The sequence below is a fragment of the Psammomys obesus genome, unplaced genomic scaffold, assembly GCF_907164565.1.
Source record: "Psammomys obesus unplaced genomic scaffold, mPsaObe1.curated_primary_1811, whole genome shotgun sequence".
In the NCBI taxonomy this organism is placed as follows: domain Eukaryota; kingdom Metazoa; phylum Chordata; class Mammalia; order Rodentia; family Muridae; genus Psammomys; species Psammomys obesus.
In genome coordinates, this window is record NW_026596120.1 from 10,815,996 (window position 1) to 10,842,435 (window position 26,440).

The following is a 26,440-nucleotide window of genomic DNA, read 5'->3' on the forward strand; positions in this document are numbered from 1 at the left end:
TGTCAATGTGAGAATCGCCACCAGCTCATGGTTTGAACATCTTGGAGATAATTTAGGAACTGAGACCTAGCTGGTAGAAGCAGGGCACTCAGCGTGGACCTTTGGATGCCAGACCCTGTTTCTTGGTTTACGTGGCATGAACCGCCACTGCCACCTGTTCCAGTCAGCGTGTGGTGACCCTGCCTTCTCACTGAGATGAACTGAAACCTTCTGAAACCATGAGCGAAAACAAATCTTGTTTCTTTCTGGTACTGTGGTCACAGCTGTGTGAAAGTAGCTCAAGCCAAAGAAAGGGATTTTAGTTATTGATTTTTTGTCTTGATTCATTAAATGTGAGAAATATTCCATATAGATATATGATGCTAATGAGTGTAGAATATACAACTTTACATGAAATAAGTCTGTAAATTCCAAACCATTTATTGTAAAAGAAAGCATTTATTCAAATAACTGGCAGTTTTACACCTAGCTTGTATAAATTGGCAGTCATTCTAGGCAAGTAATCAGTTGCAGGACATTAACTGGGTTTTCCCTAAATTGGATTTTCTAACAAAAACTCTGCCATTCTGTATTTGTGTTGGCTCTGACGATCCTGACACTTTTATTCCCAAACATTAGTTAAAAACAAAATATGAAAAATGATCGTAAATGGATAGTCTTAATGAGTTTGAATTGTATGTGCTTTTTTCCCCCTACATATTTAGTCTAAGCAATTTATTTTCTATAAACAATCCTGATTCCTTTTTAGGGAAGGCTCAAGGAAGCCGATAAAAGAAAGGGACACAGTTCAAGTTGGTTTGCTCTTTAGTGCCATAATCTACTACCAGTTGCAACCAATTTCAGAAGTGAAAAGAACGGGTTTAACTCTGACTCACACACACACCGTCAATAGAATTAATCTTAATTTGGGGTGTGCACCTCTCAAACGATTTTTAAGATCCAGTTAGGGGGAGAAATTAATGCCTGCAAGCAATCCCTTACCTCGTGTGACCGCTCATTTATGCGGTACCGCCTGGTTGTGAGCAGTGCTCGTGAGTTCACCCTTCAAGTTTCTCCTCTGGAGGAGGGCGACCTGTGTGCCGCGGGAGAAGACCTAAGAGTCTGGAATAAAAATAGAACTGCATAGCAGTTTTATTTGAAAGTGACCTTAGAAAAGAGCTAGCAGAAAAAGAAAAACGCAGATGGAGCCTTTAAAACGAGCTAATTTTAGAATACTTATCGTTTCCCAAGTGTGACTACCAAATACACTCTCCGTAGCTTTACTTTGCTGATACATAAAATTAGGAAATTACATCCTTACTGGCACTGCATGTTGGGCTTTGTTAAAACAAAACAAGAACAAAAACATGTCTTCAAATAGTAACCAAGATCGTACGGGTTCCTTGATAAGTTGTGTGCTAAGTTTTAGTCCCTACAACTAGCATATTGGTATACCTTAGTATGTAAAAGATTTGCACACATCATAAGCTTCACGTTGCGAACGTGCACAGCGTTTATTATGTGCAAACAATATTATGCCGAAGAGCAGTTATTTGTGCTCCCCAAAAAAGGATTTTTATTTTGAGAGGGGGAGAATCACGGTCAGTGAGGCTTTTATTTATATCCCAGTGTCCTCAGCCTTCTGCAAAAAAGGCAAAAGCTTTTTTTTTTTTTTTTCTTAATGCAGCACAACCGAGGATCCGGATTCTTTCAGACTCATACATCAGGAGCTGTGTCCACGCACAAGGGAGGGCAGGCTCGCGGGGGACCTAGAGGAGGAGTGGCTTTGAAACTTGCAGGCCAGCGCCTAGGCCCCCGTGGGCCACGCGCTCGGTTTCGGGAAGGCGGCGAGGCGGGGCTGGCGGCCGCTCCGGGGCCGCTTCCTCCCACCGCGGCCGTGGAGACATGGGGAGGCCGCGCCGGCCCCCGGGCCCACCGCCACGCGGCGCGACGCGGGCGGCCCACGCGAGGGGACGCCGTGGCCGCTCCTCAGCATCGCCGCAACCCCCACACACACACATCTAGGAGAGGGGATTTGAGAACACGCGGGGGAGGGGCGGGGAGCGTGCGGCTCGCACTGCGCATGCTCCGGCCCGGGAGCCGTAAGTGGAGAGCCGGGCATGCGCAGTGAGCTCAGGCTGGGCCGGCGGCGGGGCAGGGCGGGGCCGGCGCGAGCGGGCTAATGTGTTTATCCGGTTTTCTGGGTGGGCGGTCAAAGCGCACGCGTAAGGGCGAAAGGCGGTAGGGTCGGCGGGGGGTGGTGGGGGAGCGTTGCGCATGCGCCGGGCGAGCCGGTAGCTCCGGGAGGGCGTGGAGGGGGCTTTTAGAGGAGAAGCAGGGGAAAAGGGAAGCGGAGGGAAAGGAAGGGCGGGGGGGGGAGGGGTGAGAGCGCGCTCTGCGCATGCGTGCAGAGGGCTAGCGACGACGGCGGCGGGGGAGTCTCGGGGATGACAGTGTCTTTGCCCGTTGGGGTAACGGTCGTCGTTACCGGCCTGGCCTGAGGCGCCGCACCATTCACCACGGCCGGAGCAGCCCCGGCCCCACCGAGCTAGAGCGGCGGCTGAAGTCGGGGCGAGGGCGGCCAGGCCCGAGGGAGTGGCCTGCGGCGGGCCTCGTCTTGCGCGCTGGGCGGCGGCGGCGGCGGCGGCCTGGCGGGGTGAGCGAGCCTAAGCCGCGGCTGGGGCAGGCGGCGGCGGCCGCGCTTGGAGGAGTCGTTCCGTGCCGTGCTGAAAAGATGGCCGGGCTGTGAGGGGGCGGCGCCTGCGCTGGTGACCCCGGAGTGTGCGGCCGAGGAGCGAGGGGCGCCGCCGCCGCCTGCCCGCCCGCCCGCCGGGCCCGTTCCCCGCCCCCTCCCGCCGCCGGGCCCCGCGCGCACTTCCTCCTCCCGGGCCTCCCTGTCGGGCGGGGGCCTCCCGCCCGCCCGGCGCGCCAGGCGCAGCGTGGGCCCCAGCGTCCGGCATGGCGAGAACGGCGGCGGCGCGCGCCGGCCGCAGCAGCAGCAGCAGCAGCCTCCGCCGCCGCGGCTGCTGGCACTAGACCCGGGCAGCCGACGCCTGCGCCGTCGCCCTCGTCGTCCCGCTGCCTCCGCGCCGGCGCTGCGATGGAGTGAGGGCCCCCCGCGCGCCCCGAGAGAAGCCTGCCCCGCCTGGACCTCGCCAGGCCCGCTCCACCCGGAGGTGCCCTCCGCGGCCGGACATGCTGCTCGAGCGCAGGCCGCCCGCCGAGCCGCGGGGCTAGAGCGAGCGCCGATCCCGGCAGGAGCACCCCCAGCCGCGGCTGCGTCGGACGAACTCGATCGCTGGTTTCTCTCTCTCTCTCTCTCTCTCTGTTCGGTCTGCAAGTCTCAGGGACGTAGGAGGGGCGCCAAGGCCCCATGTGTGGGAGGATTGCTTCAGCTTCACAAACTTGCACGGATTTTGGTTGCTGCTTTGGCCGGTGGTTCTGCCCAGATTTCTTCCGAATTGTTACAAATTCGCCATTGTTCCCTGGCTGCTTACAAACTTGGATCCGGAATTTCTTTTCAACCGGGAGCCATTGGTGTCGAAGTGTCTGCAATGAACCCGGTGAATGCTACTGCTCTCTACATTTCCGCGAGCCGCCTAGTGCTCAACTACGACCCCGGAGACCCCAAGGCGTTTACAGAGATTAACAGGCTCTTGCCTTACTTCCGACAGTCCCTCTCGTGCTGTGTTTGCGGTGAGAAGCTTCTTTATTGTTCCCCTTTCCTTGCTTGTTTTCTAAAGGCCCTTTGGCAGTAGTAAGGCGAACGGTTGGCCGGTCCGGTAGTTCACTTGAAGCGGTGGTTACTGTGCAGTAACGCGGTCATTAGTTTTGAAACTCGCCTAGGGACTTTGGCCCGGCGTTTCAGAAAGGCAGCGAACCTTTCCCAGCCACTTTGTACCGCGGCTTTAAGGTTCAAGACGGTTTAATTCGCCATGCCTCAGCCATGCCTCATCTCTGGTGGTTTATTTTGTTAAATATATTTTAAGTAAGTTCTTTGACAGCTTCAGACACTTAGTGCTGATTTCTTAAATAGGGTTGAGATACCAGCAGCCTGCTGCCTTTTTTTTTTTTTTTTTTTTTTTTTTAAAGTCTGCTGCAGGGACTGATTGAACACCGCTGTGATTCGATGTGGTCATACATTGTTAAGACATAGACATGTGGCATTTTTGCACCCCCTAGGTCGAGGGGGTTCTGTAGAGGTTGGATGCACCTCAGGCTAGAGACCTCGGTGCCGCAGGTTCTAGAGCAGACGGTTTGAAGGTTAACACTGACCTAAGAAGCCGATGGTACTCTTTAGTTGGTGGGATTTTTACAGATTCGGCTTTTCTGTAGTTTTACTGTCAGGTGGCCTGACAGAGTCGCAGTATTGTTACTTTTTTTTTAAAGGCAGGTTCCCACAGTGTAGCATAGGCCGACTTCGAATTTGTGATCCTTGAATGAGTCAGACATGCACAACCATGCCTGATTTCAGAGGATTATTTTCTGATGTTTTTGTTCAGAGGGTATTATTCCCTGCCGTTTACAATACTTAAGAATGACTTGCAAGAGGTGAGAGGAAGTAATATGGTCTAATTGGAAAGTGTCTCAAGGAATGATCACTTGTGTTAACTGGACACATAATAATATTTTACACTCAAAAACCCAGAACGCTTATCCTCGGTCTCATTAAGCTTTCTCCATTAAAAAAAAGATGAAAAGTTTAATGTAAATAAGGGAGCAACAAGCAAGACACCGATGGTGCGTTCCACGGAATGTGCTTATATTTGAGGTTTTGCATATCCACTTGTTCTGTCAGAATTTAAGAAATTGAGGAACTTTAATTGGAGAAGAGTAATTTTTCGATAATAATGGCTGTAGCATAGAAATGGTATTCAAGATTCATCCAACATTTTTTGCATAGGTCAGGGTGCTGAGGGGTACAGAAAGGGTAAAGAGTGGGTTTTTCCTGATCAAGTAATTTCATGAACGTTTGAGCAACCAAATGATTAAACACTGCTCTGACGAATAACAGACAATACTTTTATAGGGCAGCAGTTACTTAACCGCCTTAGGCCTCCGTGTTTTTTGCTGTGTAAAATGAGGGCTTAGGGCTAGATTCTGAGTTGGCTTTCAGTTTAAATCCGTACAGAGAATTTTTCTTGGTTTAATGGTACTCTTTTACAGTCTCAATTTTTGGTGGTGCTGTTTATCAAACTGCCGGCCTGTTGAAGAGCTCTGTGCCTCTGAGTTTACTTACAGAGATTCTAAGGCTGAGGCAGTGGTGCTGACTTAACCTCTCCCAAGACACTTTGTTACTTTGGTTTTTGTTTTTGAGGAGGGTGGTCTAGTAGACTTGTTGCAGTGGAAAAGTGGGGAAAGAGAGGTCAGTAGGGGAATTACGTGGCCAGACTACTATCCTGCAGATAGCCATCATCGGTTCAGCCAACACTTGAAAATGATGGTATGTCCCCTCTTTACTAGACAGGGAGATTTTTTTTTTTTGAAGATTTATTTATTATTTATACAGTGTTCTGCCTGCAGGTGTGCATGCACACCAGAAGAGGGCATCAGATCTCACTATAGATGGTTCCATGTGAGTGCTGGGAACTGAATTCAGGACCTCTGGAAGAACGGCCAGTGCTCTTAACCTCTGAGCCATCTCTCCAGCCCAATGGGTGGATTATAAGCTCTGCTAGAAAATGGTGATTTGGGATGGTGCTTAGGTGTTTGGAACTTCAAAATCTTATTTTTGCATTGCTGAGTGTTGAACCTACGGCTTTCAGCATCCTAGATAAGCATTCTAGTGCTGAACTACATTCCTATTTTTATTTTTCGGAGACGGGATTTCACTATATAGACTAGGCTGGCCTCAAACTGGAGAACCTCCTGCCTCAGCCTTCTGAGTGCAAGGATTGCTGGTGTGTTCTACCAAGCCAGGTGGGATTTTGAGTTATTTAAAGTAGCTTCATGATAGTAGTAGTGGTCTGATTAAACATGGACTTAATAATTTAAACATGGATTTAAATATAAAGCTACCTTAAATAGGTTATTTCTATGTGTGTGGATGTTTTGTCTGGGTGTATATGTGTATGTGCCATGTGTGTGCTGTGCTTGAGGAAATCAGAAGAGTCGTATCCCCTGGAACTGGAGTCAGCTGACTCTTGTGAGCTGTTGTGTAGGTGCTGGGAGTCAAAACTGGGTCCTCTGGAAGAGCAGTCAGTGCTCTTAACTGCTGAGCCATTTCTCCAGCCCTGAAGTTATACAAAAGAAAAAAGCCTAGCTGTGGTCTGTTCAGTTTATTTTAATACTCAGTCTTGGCAACACAATTTTATGACTGTGGAACTTTGATTATTCTGTTTGGATCTTGCCTCCTTTCCTTTTCATCTTATGGAAAAGATTTATAGGTTCTACTTAAAATTGGGTGGCCTTTACTGACATTTTGGTACTAGGGACATAGGTCTAGATTTTCCCCAACTACCAGAAGCCCATGATTATCAGGACAAAGAGAAATTATTTGAGTCCACCTCCAGCACTATACTTATCTTTGTGTTAGGTACAATCTTGTCTTTTTTTCTTTAGCTCAAAAACAAACTTAATAGTCTACAAGTGCAGTTTTATTTCATGAAAATAGTAAATATGTGAGCATCAGGCTTGATTCTATTTTGGTGCTGTACATAGGGTGTTTATCTCAACAGGTCCTCTGTCTTTCCAACTACTGCGGTAGGCTTTCTCCTTTTTCTTTTGAGAGAGGGTCTCACTATATGGTTCGAGGTGCCTGGAATTTCTGTGTAAACCAGGCTGGCCTCTCACAGCTGTCTGCCTGCCTCTTCCTCCTGAGTTCTGGGATTAAAAGCAAGTGCCACCATGCCTAGCTGTAGTGGCTTTAAAAAAAAAAATTAAATTTATTGTATGTGTGTTAGTGTTTTGGCTGCATTCATGTGTGTGTACCTAAAATGTGCTCTCAGAGTCCAGAAGGTGTTGCCAGATCTCTTGGAACTGAAGTTACCAATGGTTATAAGCTGCATGTGAGTGTTGCTGGCTGCTTAGCTATCTCTCTAGCCCTGTCCTGAAAACCTTTTAAATTTACGGGAGCAAATCTGCTGAAAGTCTTGGACTGGCAATGTACTGAGTGTAAGTGCTTGATATCTCACTTAAAAAAACTTTTTGAGTTTTTAGATTTATTTATTACGTATTCTGCCTGCAGCGTTCTGCTTGCATGGACACCTGCACACCAGAAGAGGGCACCAGATATTGTTTCAGATGGTTGTGAGTCACATTGTGGGTGCTGGGAATTGAACTCAGGACCTTCTGGAAGAGCAACCAGTGCTCCTAACTATGAGTCATGAGTCATCTCTCCAGCCGTTTTGAGTTTTTTTTTAAGATTTAATTTAGTTTTGTGTATGGCTATTTTGCCTTCATGCATATCTATGTGCATCAAGTGCATGCCTGATGCCATGGATCCCCTGGAACTGGAGTTATAGACAGTTGTGAGTTGTCATGTGGGTGCTGGGAATTGAACCTGGGTCTTCTAGAGGAACATGTTGGCAGTGCTCCTAACCACTAAGCTGTTTCTCCAGCCCACCCCCCTTTTTTATGTTATTTTTGTGTGTGTTTTGCTGGCCTGTATGTCTGTCTATTGTGTCTGTGCAATGTTGAGGCCAGAAGATGGTGTTGGGTCCTCTGGAACTGGAGTGACAGTTGAGAGTTGCCATGAACTTGGTTCCTCTGTAAGAACAGCCAGAGCTCTTACCTGCAGCCCAAGGGTGCTTACTATCCCATGATGAAAGAAGAGCTTGCAATGTTCCAGTCTGTTCAGTGTGGAAAAGTCACTGGCTTACAGAACATGGTCATTGTTTTTTGAAGTGTTAATTTACAAAGTCACTTTCTTTTTCAGTTGCTTTGTATATTTAAATGATTCTAACATTTCTAATGAGTTGAGATAGCAGTGCTGCAGAGAATTGCTGTTTTCCAGATCGCAAGAAGTGGCTATTCTAGTATCTGAGTACTGTTTTTAAGTGTCAGGTCTAAGTGTTTTTAAGTGTCAGGTCTTATTTTAAATGTTACCTTGGTGTTATTAAGTGGTTGGGTTTCTTTTGTTGGTCTGGGAATTGATAGTATATACTGTATGGATTTTAGGTTTATGTAAACTTGTCAATATTCAAATGATACAAGTTGGATAAGCAGAGTCAAATTAGACTGTTAGAACTTGAAATTATTGTGGGAGATATTCCTGTATAATAATATGGTCAGATTTGTACTCTGGCACACCAATACTATCCTGGTATTTCAATGAATCTAGAAAGAAAGTGGTTTAGGCTTACCTTTTAGGTATTAGAATTTCTATTAGCAGGCAGGGGATTAATGTTTTCCACTGACATAGTATTACATAGTGACCACTTTTGTGTGTTAAGAACTTTGAAATGTACTAACTTTAAAGAATATTTATTAGTGGGGGCTGAAGAGATGTCTCAGAGGTTGAAAGCATTGGCTTTCTTCTAAAGGTCCTGAGTTCAATTCCCAGCAACCACATGGTGGCTCATAATTGCCTGTAATAAAATCTGGGGCCCTCTTCTGTCATGTGGGCAGAATAAATTTTTTTTTTTTTTTTTTAAGAGTATTTTATTAGTGTGAGTGCATGATGCGTGCTGGACGTGCATGGAGTTTGGAGGACAGCTTTCTGGAGCTGGTTCTCTTTGTCTTTATGTGGGCCCCGGGGGATTGAATTTTAAGTTGCCAAGCTTGTGTGCCATTGCCAGTACCTGTTGAGCCACCTTCACATCCCTGAACAACATTGTGCTGTCAGGTGGGTGGCTCCCTGGGTTGGAGTCACCGATGTACCTTTGTATCTGGCTGCTATCAAAAAGTATTTTTTGAATAGATGAGTGCTTGTGTCACTGAAGAGACCTTTCCAGTATCATTAACAGAAGGAGGATGTGCTTTGAGAATGGAAAATACCTGTGAAAAATAAACTGGGTTTTAGCCTTATGAAGGATTACTTTGATTTTGCTTATTTTTCCATTGTTGGTAAAAGCCATGGACTCACATTGGATTCAGTAAAGGAGTGATGATGGTGATCTGTTTCAGTTCTAGAGTTCTGATTCTCTTTGGGCAGAAATAACTTTGCTTTGTGCAAGGTGTCTTCTGATGTGTGTTTTGAACATATAACTAGGAGTGACTTATTTTATAACTTTTTTTGAAAGAAGCTAAATTAAAGGCCATCTGAATAATTAGTTGTGTATATATATTACTTTAAAGTTTTCTATTTATCCTTTTTCTTAAATATAAGTTCTTTTGATAACTAGTGTGTTACTGTCTTTGAGTCTGGTTATTGCAGTACTTGGGAGGTGGAAACGGGAGGATTCCAATGTTTGAGAATGGCCCAGGCCACAGAGACTCAGTAGAAACAGCAAACACTCAGGGACCTGGGATGCAGCTCTGTGGTAGAATGCTCACTTAGCATGCACACATCCCTGGGTTGTTTCTCCAGCATCACAACAAGGGAATACATAACTAAATAAATGCGCTCTCTCTCTCTCTCTCTCTCTCTCTCTCTCTCTCTCTCAGATAGGCTGGCTGACTAGGCAGTAATCCCTGAGATAATAGGTGGGCCCAGCTTCTTACGTAGGTTCTGGAGAATAAATTTAGGTCCTCATGTCTGCACAGCAAGGACTTTCCCGAGTGATCCATTTCTCACATTCTACATTGCTTTTATAAAATAAAAAGTTGAAATATTTAGTTTGTATAAGTGTTTCTGTGCACACAAGTGTGGTTCTCTCTGTCCACCATGTGGGTCCTAGGGATTCAAACCCAGGCCCTCAGGCCTGCCAGCGAAGTGCCTTTACCTGCTCACCAAACTATTTTTCTAGCCCTGTATGGTTACATTTGGCCGTGTTACACACTTATTTCACTTTTTTTTGTGTTTGGCTTATTTTACTTGGCATAATGCCCTTAGGTTCCTCCATGTTCTGTCATGTGACATAATTTCCCTTTTAAGGCTGAGAAGTAATTCTGTTGTGTGTGTGTGTGTATACACATGTATTTTGTCCATCCGTTCTTCCATAGATGAGCATTTGGGTGCTTCTGCCTTTGGCTATTTCAAACTGTCGCTATGAACAAGGGTACATAACTGCCTCAAGTATTAGTTTTTCTGTTTGCAGTTGTACTTGCCACAATTTCAGTTACCTGTAGTCAACGACAGCCTGAAAATATCATAGGGAAATTTTGGAAAAAAACAAGAACCACACACATTTATAAATATTAAAGTGGTCTTTATGCTGTTCTACTTTTTTTCCTACCCTGGATAAGCTTTTTATCCAGAGTTTTGCATATGGTACTTATCCTGTGGTACTTAGTGATCTGATTATTAAACTTACAATGTAGGATTTCTTGTACCACAGTGCTTATGTTCAGGTAACCCTTATTTTGCTTAATAATGACTCAAGAGGGGCGACACTAGTAATTTGGATTTTCCCAAGAAAAGCACTAGAGGGGCTGGAGAGATGTCTCTGCAGTTAAGAGCACTGACTGCTCTTCCAGAGGATCCAGGTTCAATTCCCAGCACCCACATGGCAGCTCACAACTGTCTGTAACTACTGTTCAGGGGATGTAACACCCTCACACAGACATACATGCAGTCAAAGCACCAACATACATAAATTATTACAAAAAAAAAAGAAAGAAAAACAGAAGAAACCTTTTCACCTTTTCCTATAAGTGAAAAGGTGAAAGTTTTCAACTTAAAGTGAAAACTTTAAGTTGAGGGTTCCTTAATGATATTTTAAAAAGTTGTTTGTTTATTCATTTTTGAGGCAAGAGTCTCACTAGCCATGGCTGGCCTGGAAGTTGGTATGTGCAGACCAGGCTGGCTTGGAATTCACAGAACGCTGCCTCCTGCTGAGACTAAAGCATAAGTCACTGTGGTCCACTAAGCTGGGATTTAATACTAGGGCCTTGTGATACTAAGCATAAATTCTCACTGAATATAGAATGTTTAGAAACGCACGCGCGTGTGCTCATGCACAGAGGGAAAGGGTCTGAGTGCACATTCATGTACTTTATATTATGGTATATTACAGCTACTGGTTTATATTTCTAGAAAAAAATCAGGCTCAGTATACTGTGCTGTTTTCTTGCATTTACTAAGGATCTTGGAACGTAGACTCTTAAGAATAAGGGGGAACTAAATTAAACCGTGATAAGATTGACTTACTTGCTTTTTTCCCCCCCCTTCTTCGTAGACAGGGTATGGCTGTATAGCCCAGTGCAGGGATTAAAGGCGAGTGCCATCACACCTGGCTGTGCTGTTTTTTAAAATTAAAGTTTGTATTGAAGTTGTTTTTTGGGACTATCAGCTGTTTGTTTTTTTGAGACAGGGTTTCTGTGTAGTGCTGGCTGTCCTGGACTCAATTTGTAGACCAGGCTGGCCTCCAACCTAGAGATTCACCTGCCTCTGCCTCCTGAGTGCTGGGAGTAAAGGTGTGCGCTACCACCAACCTCAGCTAAAATGTTTTTTTTTTAAGATATACTTTCACTTCCCTCCTCTGTTTGTCTCTGTCTCTTGGTACACACACACAGTCCATGGATAGGTACCCAGGAGGCCAGAAAAGGGAGTCAGAACCGTTGGACCTGGAGTTTACTGGTGGTGGTGTGCTACTTGAAGTGGGTGTTGGGAGCGAAGCTGTCATCTGCAGGAGCAGCAAGCACTCTTAACTGCCCCAGCCTTCTCTTTAATCTACCTGCTACCCCTCCCTGCTCCTTTTATTTTTTCCCTCTAGGAAATTTGCTGAACACTTGATTGAAGTAAAACATGCCTGGTATAAAATGTTGGGATTCTGGCCATATATAATACAGAAGTCTTAAGATTAGAAGATGATTGGTGATTCAATCTGATGGATTTCTGAGTTTTCTCTATAGTTGGTATGGGCTGTCTCAGGGGTTTTCTTCATGGTATCATTGGATTTCAGTGCCTGTATAGGTTGTTAGGTCAATCAGGTGGTTTTTCTTGGCAATAAGCCTTTGGTTAGAATTTGCCCTTCGACTTGTGGCAGGCAGATTGATTTGTCTTTTCTGAGACATGAAGCATCTTTTGAGTTAGTGCTGTACCAGCTAAGTGAGGGTTTTTGTGTCCAAGGTACTATATCATGCATAAGATGATCTGCTTTGGTGGCCTTAACACAGTTTCATTGTAAAATGAAGTTTATCAGAACTGAAATTTGAAGCCCAGTCTTGTTTTTGCATGTGTGTTATCCAGCGGGGCAGGGGCAGGAGAGTTCAAGTCTGAGACCATCTTGGCTACATGGTGAGACACTATGAAAAGAGACAGAGCCTAGAAACCTGTTGGGGTGTGTTGACATGTGCCTTCTTCAAAGTGAACTGCTGCTTGGGAAGCAAGACAGAAAGGTGACTTGAACCCAAGAATTTAGGGCTAGCCTAGGCAGTCAAGTGAGAACTCTGACTTTAAAGACAAAACAGAAATTTGGTTATGAATTTGGCCTTTTTTTTTTTTTTTTTTTTTTTTTTTTGCTGTGGGAGTGGGTTTGAGACAGGGTTTCTCTGTATCTTTGGCTGTCCTGGGCTTGCTCTGGAGACTAGGCTGGCCTCAAACTCAGAGATTGCCTGCCTCTGCTCCCCTAGTGCTGCGATCACAGGCTTGCAACACTGCCCCTGGCTGAATTTGGCATTCTATTTTTTTTTAATTGAAATTTTTTTTTAAGATTTATTTTTATTTTATGTGCATATTGGTGTTTTGCCTTCATGTCTTGTCTATGTGAAGGTGTTGGATGCCCTGGAACTGGAGTTACAGACAGCCATGTGTGTGCTGGGAATTGAACTCCTGCCCCCTGGAAAGACAGCTAGTGCTCCTAACCGCTGAGCCATTTCTCCAGTCCAAATTTGACATTTTTATTGGTTAAAAAGTAATGTTTTGTTGGTCATTGTTTCAAAATGTGTAGTTCATATAAAAAGCAGCCTTGTAGGAGCCTTCTAGAAAGCTAAAGGGCATGCACTGGTAGCTTTCCCCATGTTAAAGCACCATTGGTCTAGAGGCCTTCTTGTGTGTCCTTAATCTCACCCACCTTTGTCAGCACAGCACACCACCCTACTTACCTTACCCTACCTGAGTGGCCTGGTAAGTAGGTGGGTTTATAGTTCGGAAGATGAAAGGTGTGGAAAAGCTCTTTTTGTGCTCTTGACATTAGATCCATAGTGCCCCCCCCCCCCCCCCGCCCCATCCCTGAGACAGGTTTCTCTGTGTAGCCTTGGCTGACCTGGACTCTCTTTGTACAGCTGGCTGGCCTTGAGCTCACCAAAGATCTGCCTGCCTCTGCATTTCCAGTACTGGAATTTCAGGTGTGTACCGTATTGCCCCGTGATCCATAGTAGTTCCAATGTTGGAACCTGAATTATTTTGTGAAACCTTGTTACTTAGATAAGAAAAAGAATTACTTATCTCTTAGCCAGAGAATACTTATCTTTTTTTCCTGGTCAGTTAAAACATGTTCACAAAATTGGTTAAGTGTTCCTAAGTTCTCAGTGCCTTTACTGGTTTTTCTTTGGTTTCACTAGTTACAGAGCATGGTCTTGAAATCTGTTACTAGGGGTTTTTGCTTGTCTCCAGAGTGTTGCTGTTCTGTCTCCGGTCTTTTGAAACTATTGTTAGCTATATTAAACATTTTGAGCATTGGAATGCAGTTCCCCACCCACAGTGTTACTGTTTATTCTGTTGTCTTTCGTTTCTGGATTTGTTGCTCTGGATTGGTTTTTCTGCTCCTGTGGTCATGTTTTAAGCTTCTGCATACCTGGTGTGTTTGACTAAATGCTACATAGTTTGATCTTTTTGCTAAAATTTTACTTTGTGATAAATATTCTTAAGCTTTTGTCAACTCCAGCAACTTTTGAGTTCTTTTACTTATGCCTGTATCTTGAAGTATATTCTACTTTGAGTGTGTAGTTCCTGGAAACATGAATGCTTTGGGTCTTACTTACATTGAGATGTTTGGTCCGTTTTGAGTTGTTTTTTGTGCATATGGACTACAGCTTAATTCTACATGTGGTTGCCTAGTTTCCTTGGTCCATTTGTTGGAGGAGTTTTTTTTCTAGTGTAAGATGATTTTGGCAAAAAGAGTAAATCTTGGTAAAAAGAGTCAGGCATCTGTAGCTATATGAGTTTATTTCTGAATTATGTTGTGTTACACTGGGTTGTGCATCTGTTGTGGCAGTATTGTGCTATCTTCTTACTATTGCTCTGTAATATGATTTCAGATCAAGTATTCTGTTTCCTCCAGTGTTCCTCTGACTAGGTGGGGGTCGTTTGTGTGTCTGTATGAAGTTTTACAGCTTTAAAAATAATTTTGTGAAGAATATCATGGGAATTTTGTTGAGAATTATGATGAGTTTATACATGCTTTAGGTAAAGCCTTAAAATTTCTTAGGGGGGGAAGTACTGCTTGGTATGCATTTATAGTTTTAAAAGAATAAAGGCTATGATTACAGTGATATATTTGAAACCAGTATAGAAATAAAACATAAAATGGTAAACATTTTAGTAAAAACGTAACTCCAAATACCACGATTTTTCATTTCTATTTTAGTCTGTTTATAAGAGCATTTATGAATTTGTAAGCAAGATTTGTTGCTGGGCAGTGGTGGCTCACACCTTTAATCGCAGCCCTCGGAAGGCAGGTGGGTTCTGAGACCAGCCTGGTCTACATGGCAAGTTTTAGGGTAACCAATGCTACGCAGAGAAACTGTCTCAACCCCCCCCCCCCATTTATTTAATTATGTCTCAAACTCATTATTTATCCAGAGCTGGCCCTGAATGTCTGATCCCTCCTGTGTTATGCCTCTATGCTTGACTTTTTATTTTTTTGTTCTTTCTTTTTAAAACCTATGGAGACAGTATCTCTCATGTAGCCCAAATCAGAGACCATTGAGAATTCTGTTTCATTGTTCTTAACCTTACTTTCTTGAGATGGATCTCTCTTTGGACCTTGGAGTTGCTCATTTTTGGCTCAGCTAGCTGGCCAGCTCCAGTGACCCTTTTGTTTCTTAGTGCTGGGAGTTAAGAGATTTATTGTGGTATGCTGTTTTTTTTTTTTTTTTTTTTTTTTTTTTAATGTGGGTGCTGGGCATCTGAACTAAGATTCTTAATGCTTGTGTGGCACGCTTTTTTATTCACTGAGCCATCTCCCAAATCCCCAAAATGTTAAAAAACAGGTTTTTTGCCTACATGTGTGTATGTGCCCTGATTGCCTGGTGTTCATGAGGCTAAAAGAGGGTGCCAGATGCCCTGGAGTTGGGGGTTATAGACTGTTGTAATCTATTTTGTGGGTGCTAGGAACCAAATTCAGGTCCTCTGCAAGAGCAACCAGTATTTTATATTGTTGAGCCTTCTCATCACCTCCTTTACCATCATGTATTTTAAAAAGCAGAATTTAGGTAAAGCAAGGTATTCTTGTTAGAGAAAAGTCACAATTTGTGTGTTTTCTTACTGAATTTTATATTATGGTCTGGCATATGCTGACTTTTTAAAAAGCATTTAATCATATTTTCTATTTCTGTGATGACTTGATCAGAAAGATCTCCAGGAGTTCTTGTTACTGTGAAGGATGGCTTCTATGCAAAGAACAAAAACAGGTCATGTCATTAATGGTCTCTAAACTTGTTTGCTTATTAGAATTTGTGAGACCTTTTCAAAAAATGCACATACGAGCTGTATCACCAGATACTAAGATTTGGAGTATGACAGATATCTATCTAATAGATGACAGTAGTGCTGTTGGAATACTGTTTGTGTGGTGTTAATTGTTGTACCTTAAAAATGGAATGTGTACTAGTAAATTGAAGCATGTTGTATACTTCTCCACAAGTATAATGCTTTGGTTTTAAAGATGCTCATTATTTAAGAGAGGACAGTAAAACCAGGGTGGCTGCACACCTTTAATCTTAGGGTTCAAGGTCAGCCTGGTCCTCAGCCGGGTCCAGGCCAGCCAGCGCTACATAGCTGGATACTGTCTTAAGACAAAAACGGGAGGGTAGTAAAGCAAACCTCCTCATTCAGTGGAACAACAACTTGTGAAATACAGATCTAAATTTATTGAGTGATTGCTTCGCTGTGGATCAGTGTAATTGTGCATAATAGACTAGCCTATATTACCTTGATGTCATAATTAAAGGGGCTAGTATGCTCTGCTAAGATGAAAGTGATGGAGTGTTACAAAGTCCCATTTATTATTAAGGTGAACGATATCTGGCAGTCTCCTTTAATCTTGCTAGAATACGAAATGAAGCATGACCTGTTTATGAATCCGCTGAGGGCTTGAATAGTTTTACATTATCCCCTTAATAATGTGGTGTTTGGTTTTTTTAAATATGTATTATTAATTGCCTGTTGAGACTTACTTAAAAACTATTGACTTAACCACTTTTTGTACCAGAAAATATTTTGTCATAGTTTTAGTTAAAATTCTGATTTGGCATTCAGTTCCTCATTTAAACAGTTTGGCTTCTTTTTCTTAGTCCTTAATTCCTTGTTAAATTGGCATATATGTAGCTGTCACTAGCCTCTCAGTATACTAGTACCTAGTTATTTAAAGTGATGATACGTAGTGAACTTAAAAATAATTACTTGGAGCTGAATGTGATGGTATACAGGAGGAAGAAACATGAGGAAAGCTTCAAGTTGAAGAAGGAGATTCACAAGTTCAGTACCTCTCCCCACCTCCTTGGTCAAGTGATTAAAATACTCATTCACCAATTTTAGTGACTTATGTGTATCTGTCATCTTCTTTCCTTACTTTAAGTTAGAACTCAATGTTCTGTTACTACTATAATTGTGTTGGATGCTATAAGAAAATAGGTTACAGGGTTGTGGTTAGGGATATCTAATGGGGTTAATGGTAGTATGAGCATCTCTGATAATTTGATTGGAGATCTAATTTCCAAAAACCTTAGGTTTATTATTGGTTTTTATTTAATATTTTGAAGGCATTTAGTTGCCTTGTGGTATACAATTAAAATAAACTGAATGGGTGTAAGTTTAACAGATTCCAGGTGCTGCTTAATCAGAAATTTAAAAACAGAACTAGCCTTGGGAATGTCAAGAGTAAAATTACATTTTTGGAGGATTCTCTGGTCTGATTTTTTTTTTTTTAAGCTGAGTTTATTTTTTGAGATAGGGTTTCTCTGTGTAGCCCTGGTTGTTCTGGAACTCTGTATATATCAGGCTGGCCTCCACTTAGATGTGTTGGCTGCTGCATCTGGGTTGTTGGTATTAAAGGTATGTATTATCATGCTTGGCTTGAGGGTTTTTATTTTATTTTTTTTGGGGGGGGGGCAGAGTCCCTCTACATAGCCCTGGCTGTCCTGGTACTTCCTGTGTAGACCCGGCTGACCTTAAACTCAGAGATCCATCCTCCTGCCTCTGCCTCCCAAGTACTGGGATCAAAGGTGTGCAGCATCATACCCAGCCTGATTTGACTTAATTTCAATATTTATTGCCAACTGTGTGTGATATGAATGTATGTGTACACACGAGTGCAAGTTTTTGTGTATGTGCTCATGTGTGGGAAGGCCGGATTGCTCTTAAAATTATTTACTAAGGCAGGGTATTGCTGAATTTGGAGCTTGCCAGTTCTAGCTGGTTTAGCTAGCCACTTTGTCCTGGGGAATCCCTTGTCTTCCTGTAATACAGACCACTTTGCTCACCTGGCTCTCACTTTATGTGGGAACCTGAACTTTGAACCTAATGGGGTGCTAGCATTTTGACCAGAGTCATCATTTTGGTCTCCTTTATACTTTATATAGCAGCTTATAGTTATACATTTTGCTTCATGAAAGACCTTTAAAGAGGTTTAGACCTGAGTATGTGCCTGCAAAAACAAAAAAAAAACTACTAAGCACAGTTTTGCTTAGAAATTAACTTGTAAGGATGACCACTTTAATTGTTGAACAATTTATTCTTTTGCTATAATACACAGGATCTTTTTATTGTGTAGTTATTTGTTTTCTAAGTGGTTCTTTTGTACATTTTTGTGAAGATAGTCTGGGCTAGAAAGATGGCTTCGGAGTTAAGAGCAAATACTGCTCTTCAGAAAACCTGACTTTGTTTTTTAACACCCACATTGGGCTGATTATAACTGCCTGTAAATCCAGGTCTAGGAAATCTGATACCTGCCTCGCTGGAAAAAAAAAATTCTTTTTTTTAAAGATTTATTTATTTAGGTATATGAGTGCTCTATTTTCATGCATGCATACATGGCAGAAGAGGATATCAGATGGTTGTAAGCTACCATGTGGTTGCTGGGAATTGAACTCAGGACTTCTGGAAGAGCAGCCCTTAACCACTGAGCCATCTCTCTAGCCTTGGGGGGCGGGGGGGAATCTTTTTAAAAGAAGGAAGATATTTTAGTTATTTTTTGTTTGGAAATGTTCCACAGCTTTAATCTGGGGTGTACTTTTGGTTCTGTAATTCAAAGTTAGTTTTTTTTAAAAAAAAGGTCAGAAAATGTTTTTTTGAAAATGATTTATTTCTATTATGTGTTGGTGTTTGGTCTGCATGTATATCTGTGTTGGGGTGTTGGATCATCTGGAACTGGAGTTACGGAGAGTCGTGAGCTGCTATATAGGTGTTGGGAATTGATCCCAGGTTCCTTAGAAGAGCAGCCATTACTCCTAATTGATGAGGCATCTCTTCAGCCCCAGAAAATACTTTCTTAAATGATAAAGTGGCAGGCTTTAGCAGAGAGCATGGCATATAGCTGGGCCATGGGAATTATTTACGTAAGTGATTAAAAAAAAGGAAGGAAAAGGTGTTTTTTGTTTTCCAAATAGATTCTAAGTATAGGCTTGACATCTTCTTGCCTCTCCCCATTGCAGGGGACAATTGTATGCACCCAGGAGACATGCTTTATTAAAGGAAGGTAGCCCAAGCAGTTAATTCTTCATCTAAAAAATGGGGGGGGGGGGGGGAAAGGGGCTGGAGAGATGGCTCAGTGGTTAAGAGCACTGTCTGCTCTTCCAAAGGTCATGGGTTCAATTCCCAGGAACCACATGGTGGTTCACAACCATCTATAATGTGAACTGATTCCCTCTTCTGGTAGGTGTAAATGCAGATAGAACACTCATATACATAAAATAAATAAATTTTAAAAAAAGGGGGAAAAAGATATTTAGATCACTAGGTTGATTAAGAAAGATTTATTCTGGTCCTGTTGCAGACTTTTGACATGGGAGAAATATATTTTCCCATCATGGGTGGATGAATGATTGAGAACAGGTCTTACTAGGTAGTCCAGTCTGGCCTCAAGCTTCAGATCTTGTGTCAGCCTTACAAGTGTTAGGATTACAATTGTGTTCCACTAGACCTGGCTGTTTATTTGAGACCCATTGGTTTTTGTAGCCTAGGCTGGCCTGAAATTTACTGTCTAGTGAGGCCAGCCTCAGACATGTAGCATCCTACGTGTTATAAGTGTTAGCCACAATGCTTGGTTTCTTTGAGTTTTTAATACATGGGCTTCTATGACTGGAATCAGAATGTATGCTGAATGAGTTAAGACTAAGATTCACGGGGGCGGGTGTACAACCAGATTGTAAAATGAATAAATAAAAACTTAAATTTAAAACAGCAAAAAAAAAAAAAAAAAAAAAGCACTGTTGTATATTATTCTAACACTTCAACAGGTTTAGGACTGCAGGGCCTGTTTAGATTTGTCAGTTTTGATTTATTGTTCCTGCTATAACATTTTATAAATGATTGTTTTAGAAATCAATTTTGTATATAATCAAGCCTACCTAAAATACTATAATTTATGGTAAAATGCTATATATTGTACACAGACAGTTTCAGCAAAGATTTCTGGTGTTGCCAAATGATATGGAGCTTGAGCTTTGTTCCTGTGGGCCCTTTTGCAGAGAAGGTAATGCTGCTTCCCAGCCTATATGCCATCTTAGTCATTGTATGCTGTGAAGAGATACCATGACCAAGGCAACTTATGGAAGAAAATGTTTAGTTTGGGGGCTTGATTACAGTTTCAGAGATCTATTCCATTATCATCCTGCAGAGAGCATGGCAGTTAATGTGGCTGATCTGTGGCTGGAGAGAGGGCTGACAGTGGCCCTGGCGTGGGCTTTTGAAACCTCAAAGCCCACCCCCAGTGACACCGCCTCCTAGTCCTTCTCAAGTTGTGCCACTCCCTAATGACCGAGCATTCAGCTGTATGGGGGTCATTCTTCCTCAAACCAAAACAAATGCTCATAGGAAGCGTTTCCCACTAGCTTCAGAAATTGAGGTCAGAGAGAATCTGACAGGACTCTGCAGTCCCAGTTTAACTGTGAGCCCCAAGGCCAGCCTACCCCTTACATATTTGTTGAGAATCCATCCTGTACCTTGATTCTTCGGCTGCAGTCACTGACCAGTTATGCTAATGCCTGTGTCTCTCTCCCTAGTAAAGACCTTATATCTTGTAGCTGATTATTCATTCTACCTGTGGTACACTTTTAGTAATCAACAATTTTTATCATAAATGTAGAAATAAGCTAAAATTGTCTCAGTGAGTGCTACAGATTTAATAGCAGAAGCAGAGATGATGTTGGATAAACAGAAATAACTCTAGGGCCTAGGAGTAAGAGTGTTTGCTTAGTATGCGTGAAGCTTTGGATGTGATTCTCCAGCATTCTTAAAGCCAGACATGCAGTCCCAGTACTTGAGAGGTGGGCACAAGAAAATCAGAGATTTAACATTCATGCTTAGTTACCATGTGTGTTTGAGGACAGCCTGTTGGAGAATGGGGACCAGGGTATAGATGAAAACACTTAAGAGTCTGTAGACTTTGCTTTGATTTGTTATTGCTAGTTCCTCACTGTGTAATCCATGAAAATCCATTTTGATTAAAAATGGGGCTATAGGAATAAGTGATTTCCATGGTCAGTCAGTCACAAGCCTAATGTTTTATGATTCATTGTTCTTATATCAGATGCCGTCTTATTGACAACTATAGTACAAAGTCCAAAAAAAAAAAAAAAAGTGGCTTTTGAGCAAGGCCTAGTGAGAAGTGGGAATAATAATGTAGCAACTGCTATACTGGGGGAACAACAGGGTAGAGGAGCGAGGAAGGCTTCCTGTGGAGTCATATTAGAGTTGAAGGGAAAACATTGGAAGAAGAGTACAAACACATGAAGTAACAAGCATTGCATGTTTTCTGAGGGTCAGTGTAGGTGAGAATTGGATTATAAAGTCAGTATTTAGGGGTAGAAGGAGAATTGGTTATGAGTTTTAAAGGCATTTGGAAACTTTCAAAGGATAAGCCTGTAGTTAGATTTATATTTTAGAACAGTAACTCACTGGCAGAATAGCAGATGAATTAATTGGATTGAATGAAGTTGAGGCAAGGAGTTAAGTGAGAAAACATTTTGTCTTGAAAGTGAGACATGCTGAGATGTTTGAGCTAAGTCACGAGTAGTCAAGTGGATAAAATTTAGAGGCTGGATGGGCAGAGCCACTGGTAGGTAGGAAGTGGAGTGGAGATGGACAGTCTGGATGGCTTCAAAGGTATTTGGTATCTGAGTGAAAGATGGTGTCAGTATCCATCCAAGAATAAGGGATGGAGTAGGAAGATTAATTTTAAAGCGTGTTTAGGAAAGATAAATGTATAAGGAAAGCAAATGTGTTTGTATATGTTAAGCTTGAATACCATTGGGAGCCTGAAATTCAGGAGATACGGCTGGAGATAAAAACTCAGAAATCATTAGTTTGTAAATGGTGGTAGGATGACTGGCCAGGCAGATTGTTGAGTGTGTAAGGCAATTTTAAACTTGGGTGATATTGATGAACTTTTTTTTTTTAAAGGTTCACCAGGTGAGGTACCTCATGCTTATAATCTTAGCACTCAGGTAGGCAGAGGCAGGTGGATCTCTGTGAAATGAGCTGTTGAATATTTCTGCAGTTACTGATATCACTCCTCCTGCCAGTCTATGACTTTAACCAATTTTCGTTTGAAGAGGTTAATATCTGAACACCATTATATGAAATTGTGTATTAGTTTTACTAAAATCTGTGCTTTCCTCCTCCCCTTAGGACATTTGCTACAAGATCCTATTGCACCCACCAACTCCACCTGCCAACACTATGTCTGCAAAACTTGTAAAGGCAAGAAAATGGTGATGAAGCCTTCCTGTAGCTGGTGCAAAGACTATGAGCAGTTTGAGGAAAACAAGCAGTTAAGCATCCTAGTGAACTGCTACAAGAAACTATGTGAATATATAACCCAGACAACACTGGCGCGGGATATAATAGAAGCAGTTGACTGCTCTTCTGATATTTTAGCTTTGCTTAATGATGGATCATTGTTTTGTGAGGAGACAGAGAAACCTTCAGATTCATCTTTCACTCTGTGTTTGACACATTCCCCTTTACCTTCAACTTCAGAACCCACAGCTGATCCTCAAGCTAGTTTATCTCCAATGTCTGAAAGTACCCTCAGCATTGCCATTGGCAGTTCTGTTATCAATGGATTGCCTACTTACAATGGGCTTTCAATAGATAGATTTGGGATAAATATCCCTTCACCTGAACATCCAAATACGATTGATGTGTGTAATACTGTTGATATAAAAACTGAGGATCTGTCTGACAGCCTGCCACCTGTCTGTGACACGGTAGCCACTGACTTATGCTCCACAGGTATTGATATCTGTAGTTTCAGTGAAGACATAAAACCTGGTGACTCTCTCTTGCTGAGCGTTGAGGAAGTACTTCGCAGCTTAGAAACTGTTTCAAATACAGAGGTTTGCTGCCCTAATTTGCAGCCAAACTTGGAAGCCACTGTATCCAATGGACCTTTTTTGCAGCTTTCTTCCCAGTCTCTTAGCCATAATGTTTTTATGTCTACCAGCCCTACACTTCATGGGTTATCATGTACAGCAGCAACTCCGAAGGTAGCAAAGTTGAATCGAAAACGATCCAGGTCTGAAAGCGACAGTGAGAAAGTTCAGCCACTTCCAATTTCTACCATTATCCGAGGCCCAACACTGGGGGCATCTGCTCCTGTGACCGTGAAACGGGAAAGCAAAATCTCTCTTCAACCTATAGCAACTGTTCCAAATGGAGGCACGACACCCAAGATCAGCAAAACTGTACTTTTATCTACTAAAAGCATGAAAAAAAGTCATGAACACGGATCCAAGAAATCCCACTCTAAATCCAAGCCAGGTATTCTTAAAAAAGACAAAGCAGTAAAGGAAAAGATTCCTAGTCATCATTTTATGCCAGGAAGTCCTACCAAGACTGTGTACAAAAAGCCCCAGGAAAAGAAAGGATGTAAATGTGGGCGTGCTACTCAAAATCCAAGTGTTCTTACATGCCGCGGCCAACGCTGCCCTTGCTACTCTAACCGGAAAGCCTGCTTAGATTGCATATGTCGTGGCTGCCAAAACTCCTATATGGCCAATGGGGAGAAGAAGCTGGAGGCATTTGCGGTGCCAGAAAAGGCCTTGGAGCAGACCAGGCTCACTTTGGGCATTAATGTGACTAGCATTGCTGTGCGTAATGCAAGTACCAGCACCAGTGTAATTAATGTCACAGGGTCCCCAGTAACAACATTTTTAGCTGCCAGTACACATGATGATAAAAGTTTGGATGAAGCTATAGATATGAGATTCGACTGTTAAATCAGTGGGTCTTTAAACCTACCCCTGGTAGGAAATAGCTACAGTTTTACGGCAGCTATGGTTCTGTTGGTTTAACTTGCCGGAGCTCCTGCATATAGATCACTTGTATCAAGTGTTTTCATTGCTAAGTTATATGTGTTAGTGTCGGGGAAATAGTTTGCAGATAATGGAGGAGTAACCCTACAACTATATGTTCTTAGTTCTTACAGAACCTCATAGTTTGAGAACAAATGCTGATGCAACTGATTTATACAAAATGAACTTTGGCAAGGAAAATAACAATAACCTCATTGTTTATGGTCATGCTTTGTGCATAATCAAAGTTGATGATTAAATGTAAGGAAGTGGTATCTAGTCAGTCCATAAAGATTGTGCTTTTTTTTTTTTTTTTTTTTGGGTGGAAAAGTAGCCATTAGTTTATCAGGAGACTTTGTGCTGCCTTCAGATGCCGCATTGATATTTCTCCTGTTGAAAAGCTGATGTGTCCAGCTCAACCTTTGTGCTGACATAATACCATTTCTGATCATGAAAATTGGCTACTGGTGTGTATGTAGCAGTTATTAAATCAGCAGTATTATGAAAGAAAATTTCCCCCTCATTAGAATGTTTAAGAAATCTGTCTTTTAAAAAAGTGAATAAATTCTGTCAGACCACAAATGTTAAGCTGTTTATGCTCCAAATATTTATGAGTTCTGCCCCCTTTCTAGTTTCTGACTCACTTCTATGAGAAAAATCCTAGGTCCTTTCATTTTGAGCAATGCTCTGTTTGGTAAATAAAGTGAAGAGCTGTTTTATTCTGAACATAATTGAATTTATATAGTTCATGACAGAATTTTTAAAAATATAAAAAGAATTTAAAAATTGGGTTTTATTTAAAATAATTTTAGAATAATGCCCTAAATGTACCCAGATTTATGCATTATATTTATTGCCATTGACGACTTATTTGATTTTTATTTCCTGTTTATTTGCCACAGGCTTTACCTTGAATATGCTCCTTTTTTTTTTTTTTTTTTTTTTTTTAAGGGTGCTGTTCATAATGAAGGCTTCTTTATCAAGGCCTTAATAAAAAATGCCTTTAATGAAGCCTGTGCATTTAGGTAGGTGTAAAGCTTGGAGGATTTTCTTTAGAATGCTCTTTTGCATGTAAAGCACAAAAGGTGTTTCAGTTTTAATGTACTTCTTCCTATTAACTTTATGGGGAAGACAAAAACATTCTGTTGATGGGAAGTCTAGTCAGTTGCTTGAAAGAGCACAGCCCAGGTTAAACAAGGACTGACTAGGTGTAGAGATAACCTTGTGATTTCAAAGAGTTGCTGCTTTGGCAGTGCTTATTTTAAGAAAAATACTGCTAGGGAAGTTCCAGTTTGTACTGCATTCACCATCTAGTGAGATCTGATGTGTTGAAGTTGTTTTGATTTGGCACACAGCATGTTCGATGATGGTTACTCGCCTCATAAAGACATGGAGAAGAATCCTTTGGACACAGAGCAGATGACACCTCCTGTTTTGTAGTGTACCTGGTGTCACTTTCTGTGAATGTGTCAGGTAGTTGTTTTGTTGTTGTCATTGGGCTTTTTAAAAAAACAAAAAACAAACAAAAAAAAAAAACGAAAATTTTTTGGTCTCTTTTGGTGGGGCGGGGGTGGGCTAAAGCCATAGGAAGAAAAATGTGATGTATGTGTCCAGTATGTACGATTTTGTTTTTGTTTTGCAAGAAGAGTTGAACTATTTTTGATAACAAGAGTAAATGGTGGAAAATGCTTCTTAGTTGTCTTGTCTTTATTTGCTTACTAAGTTTTGGAATTTTATTTAAATCCTTTAAGTGATAGCAGTGTCTTATGAAATGTACTTACCTAAAATTTGTAACAGTTTGTGTTGAACAGATGCCCTGCTATATAATCGTGTAAATCTGTTTTTTATTCACTAATGATCACTGCAGAAATGACTAGAAATGAGATTGTACACATGGATAATTAGGCTATATTTTGCAAATCTCCCGAACTTTCCTAATATGATCTTAAAATTCATGGAGTACCTCATTGCTTCCCAAATTTGATAATCTTAGCTTTGTTGTTTGATGCATGGGAGGTCGGCAATATAGACAAAGTGGATATCAGTATGTGAGGACCTTGATTGTTATGTAATATTACCAATGATGAATTCAGGTTGTTTTTAGCACAAGTTTCTCTTTTTTATGCTGGTATTCTCACTGCCACATTTTTGGAAACCTGTATCACACCTTAAATCTATCAATAAATGATAGTTTTCTAATTGTATGTTGTAGAATACTGAGGAATTTGGGATAGCATGTTTTGAATAGTCTGTATTAGCCTGGGAAAGAGTACTTAATTACAGTGCCTTGTTTTTTTATATTGTTTTTCTTTATAACATGTGTTATTTTTTTTTTAAGTAATGCTGACAAATGAAGGAACTGAATTTATCCATCAGGACATGAAATTACAAAAACAAGACTGCATTTAAATTGCTGTATCTTGACTAATGTGAGTCCTTGTTATTAGAGAGCTTACAGTTTTTCTTTCTGGTTAAATTCATTGAGTGAATATTTTCATCATGAAGTCCTAGGGTAAAGGACGAGGTAAAGGACTTTAAAAAATTCCATGATAACCTTATTGAAAAAAAGTAAAAATGTTAAGCAAGTGAGTAGAATTTCCGTAGGTAACAGTGCTTTTAGAACATAAAACTCAAGGCTGTATGATCTGGATCTGATACTCTGAGTTCATTTTAGATATCCAGTAACATGTCTTTTAATAGGCGGATGAGGCTAAAGTCTTCTTTGATCCTGGAGAATTCCTAT

General features: G+C 41.7%; 1 protein-coding gene across 1 annotated transcript; it reads left to right on the top strand.

The window, feature by feature from the left end:
* The first annotated feature begins 2,826 nt into the window (after positions 1 to 2,826).
* On the top strand, positions 2,827 to 25,896 carry Msl2 (MSL complex subunit 2). The gene is made up of 2 exons (XM_055629816.1): positions 2,827 to 3,675; positions 22,031 to 25,896. The coding sequence occupies exons 1-2, from the start codon at positions 3,534 to 3,536 to the stop codon at positions 23,620 to 23,622; spliced, it is 1,734 nt and encodes a 577-aa protein (XP_055485791.1). The 5' UTR covers positions 2,827 to 3,533; the 3' UTR covers positions 23,623 to 25,896.
* The last annotated feature ends 544 nt before the right edge of the window (positions 25,897 to 26,440 follow it).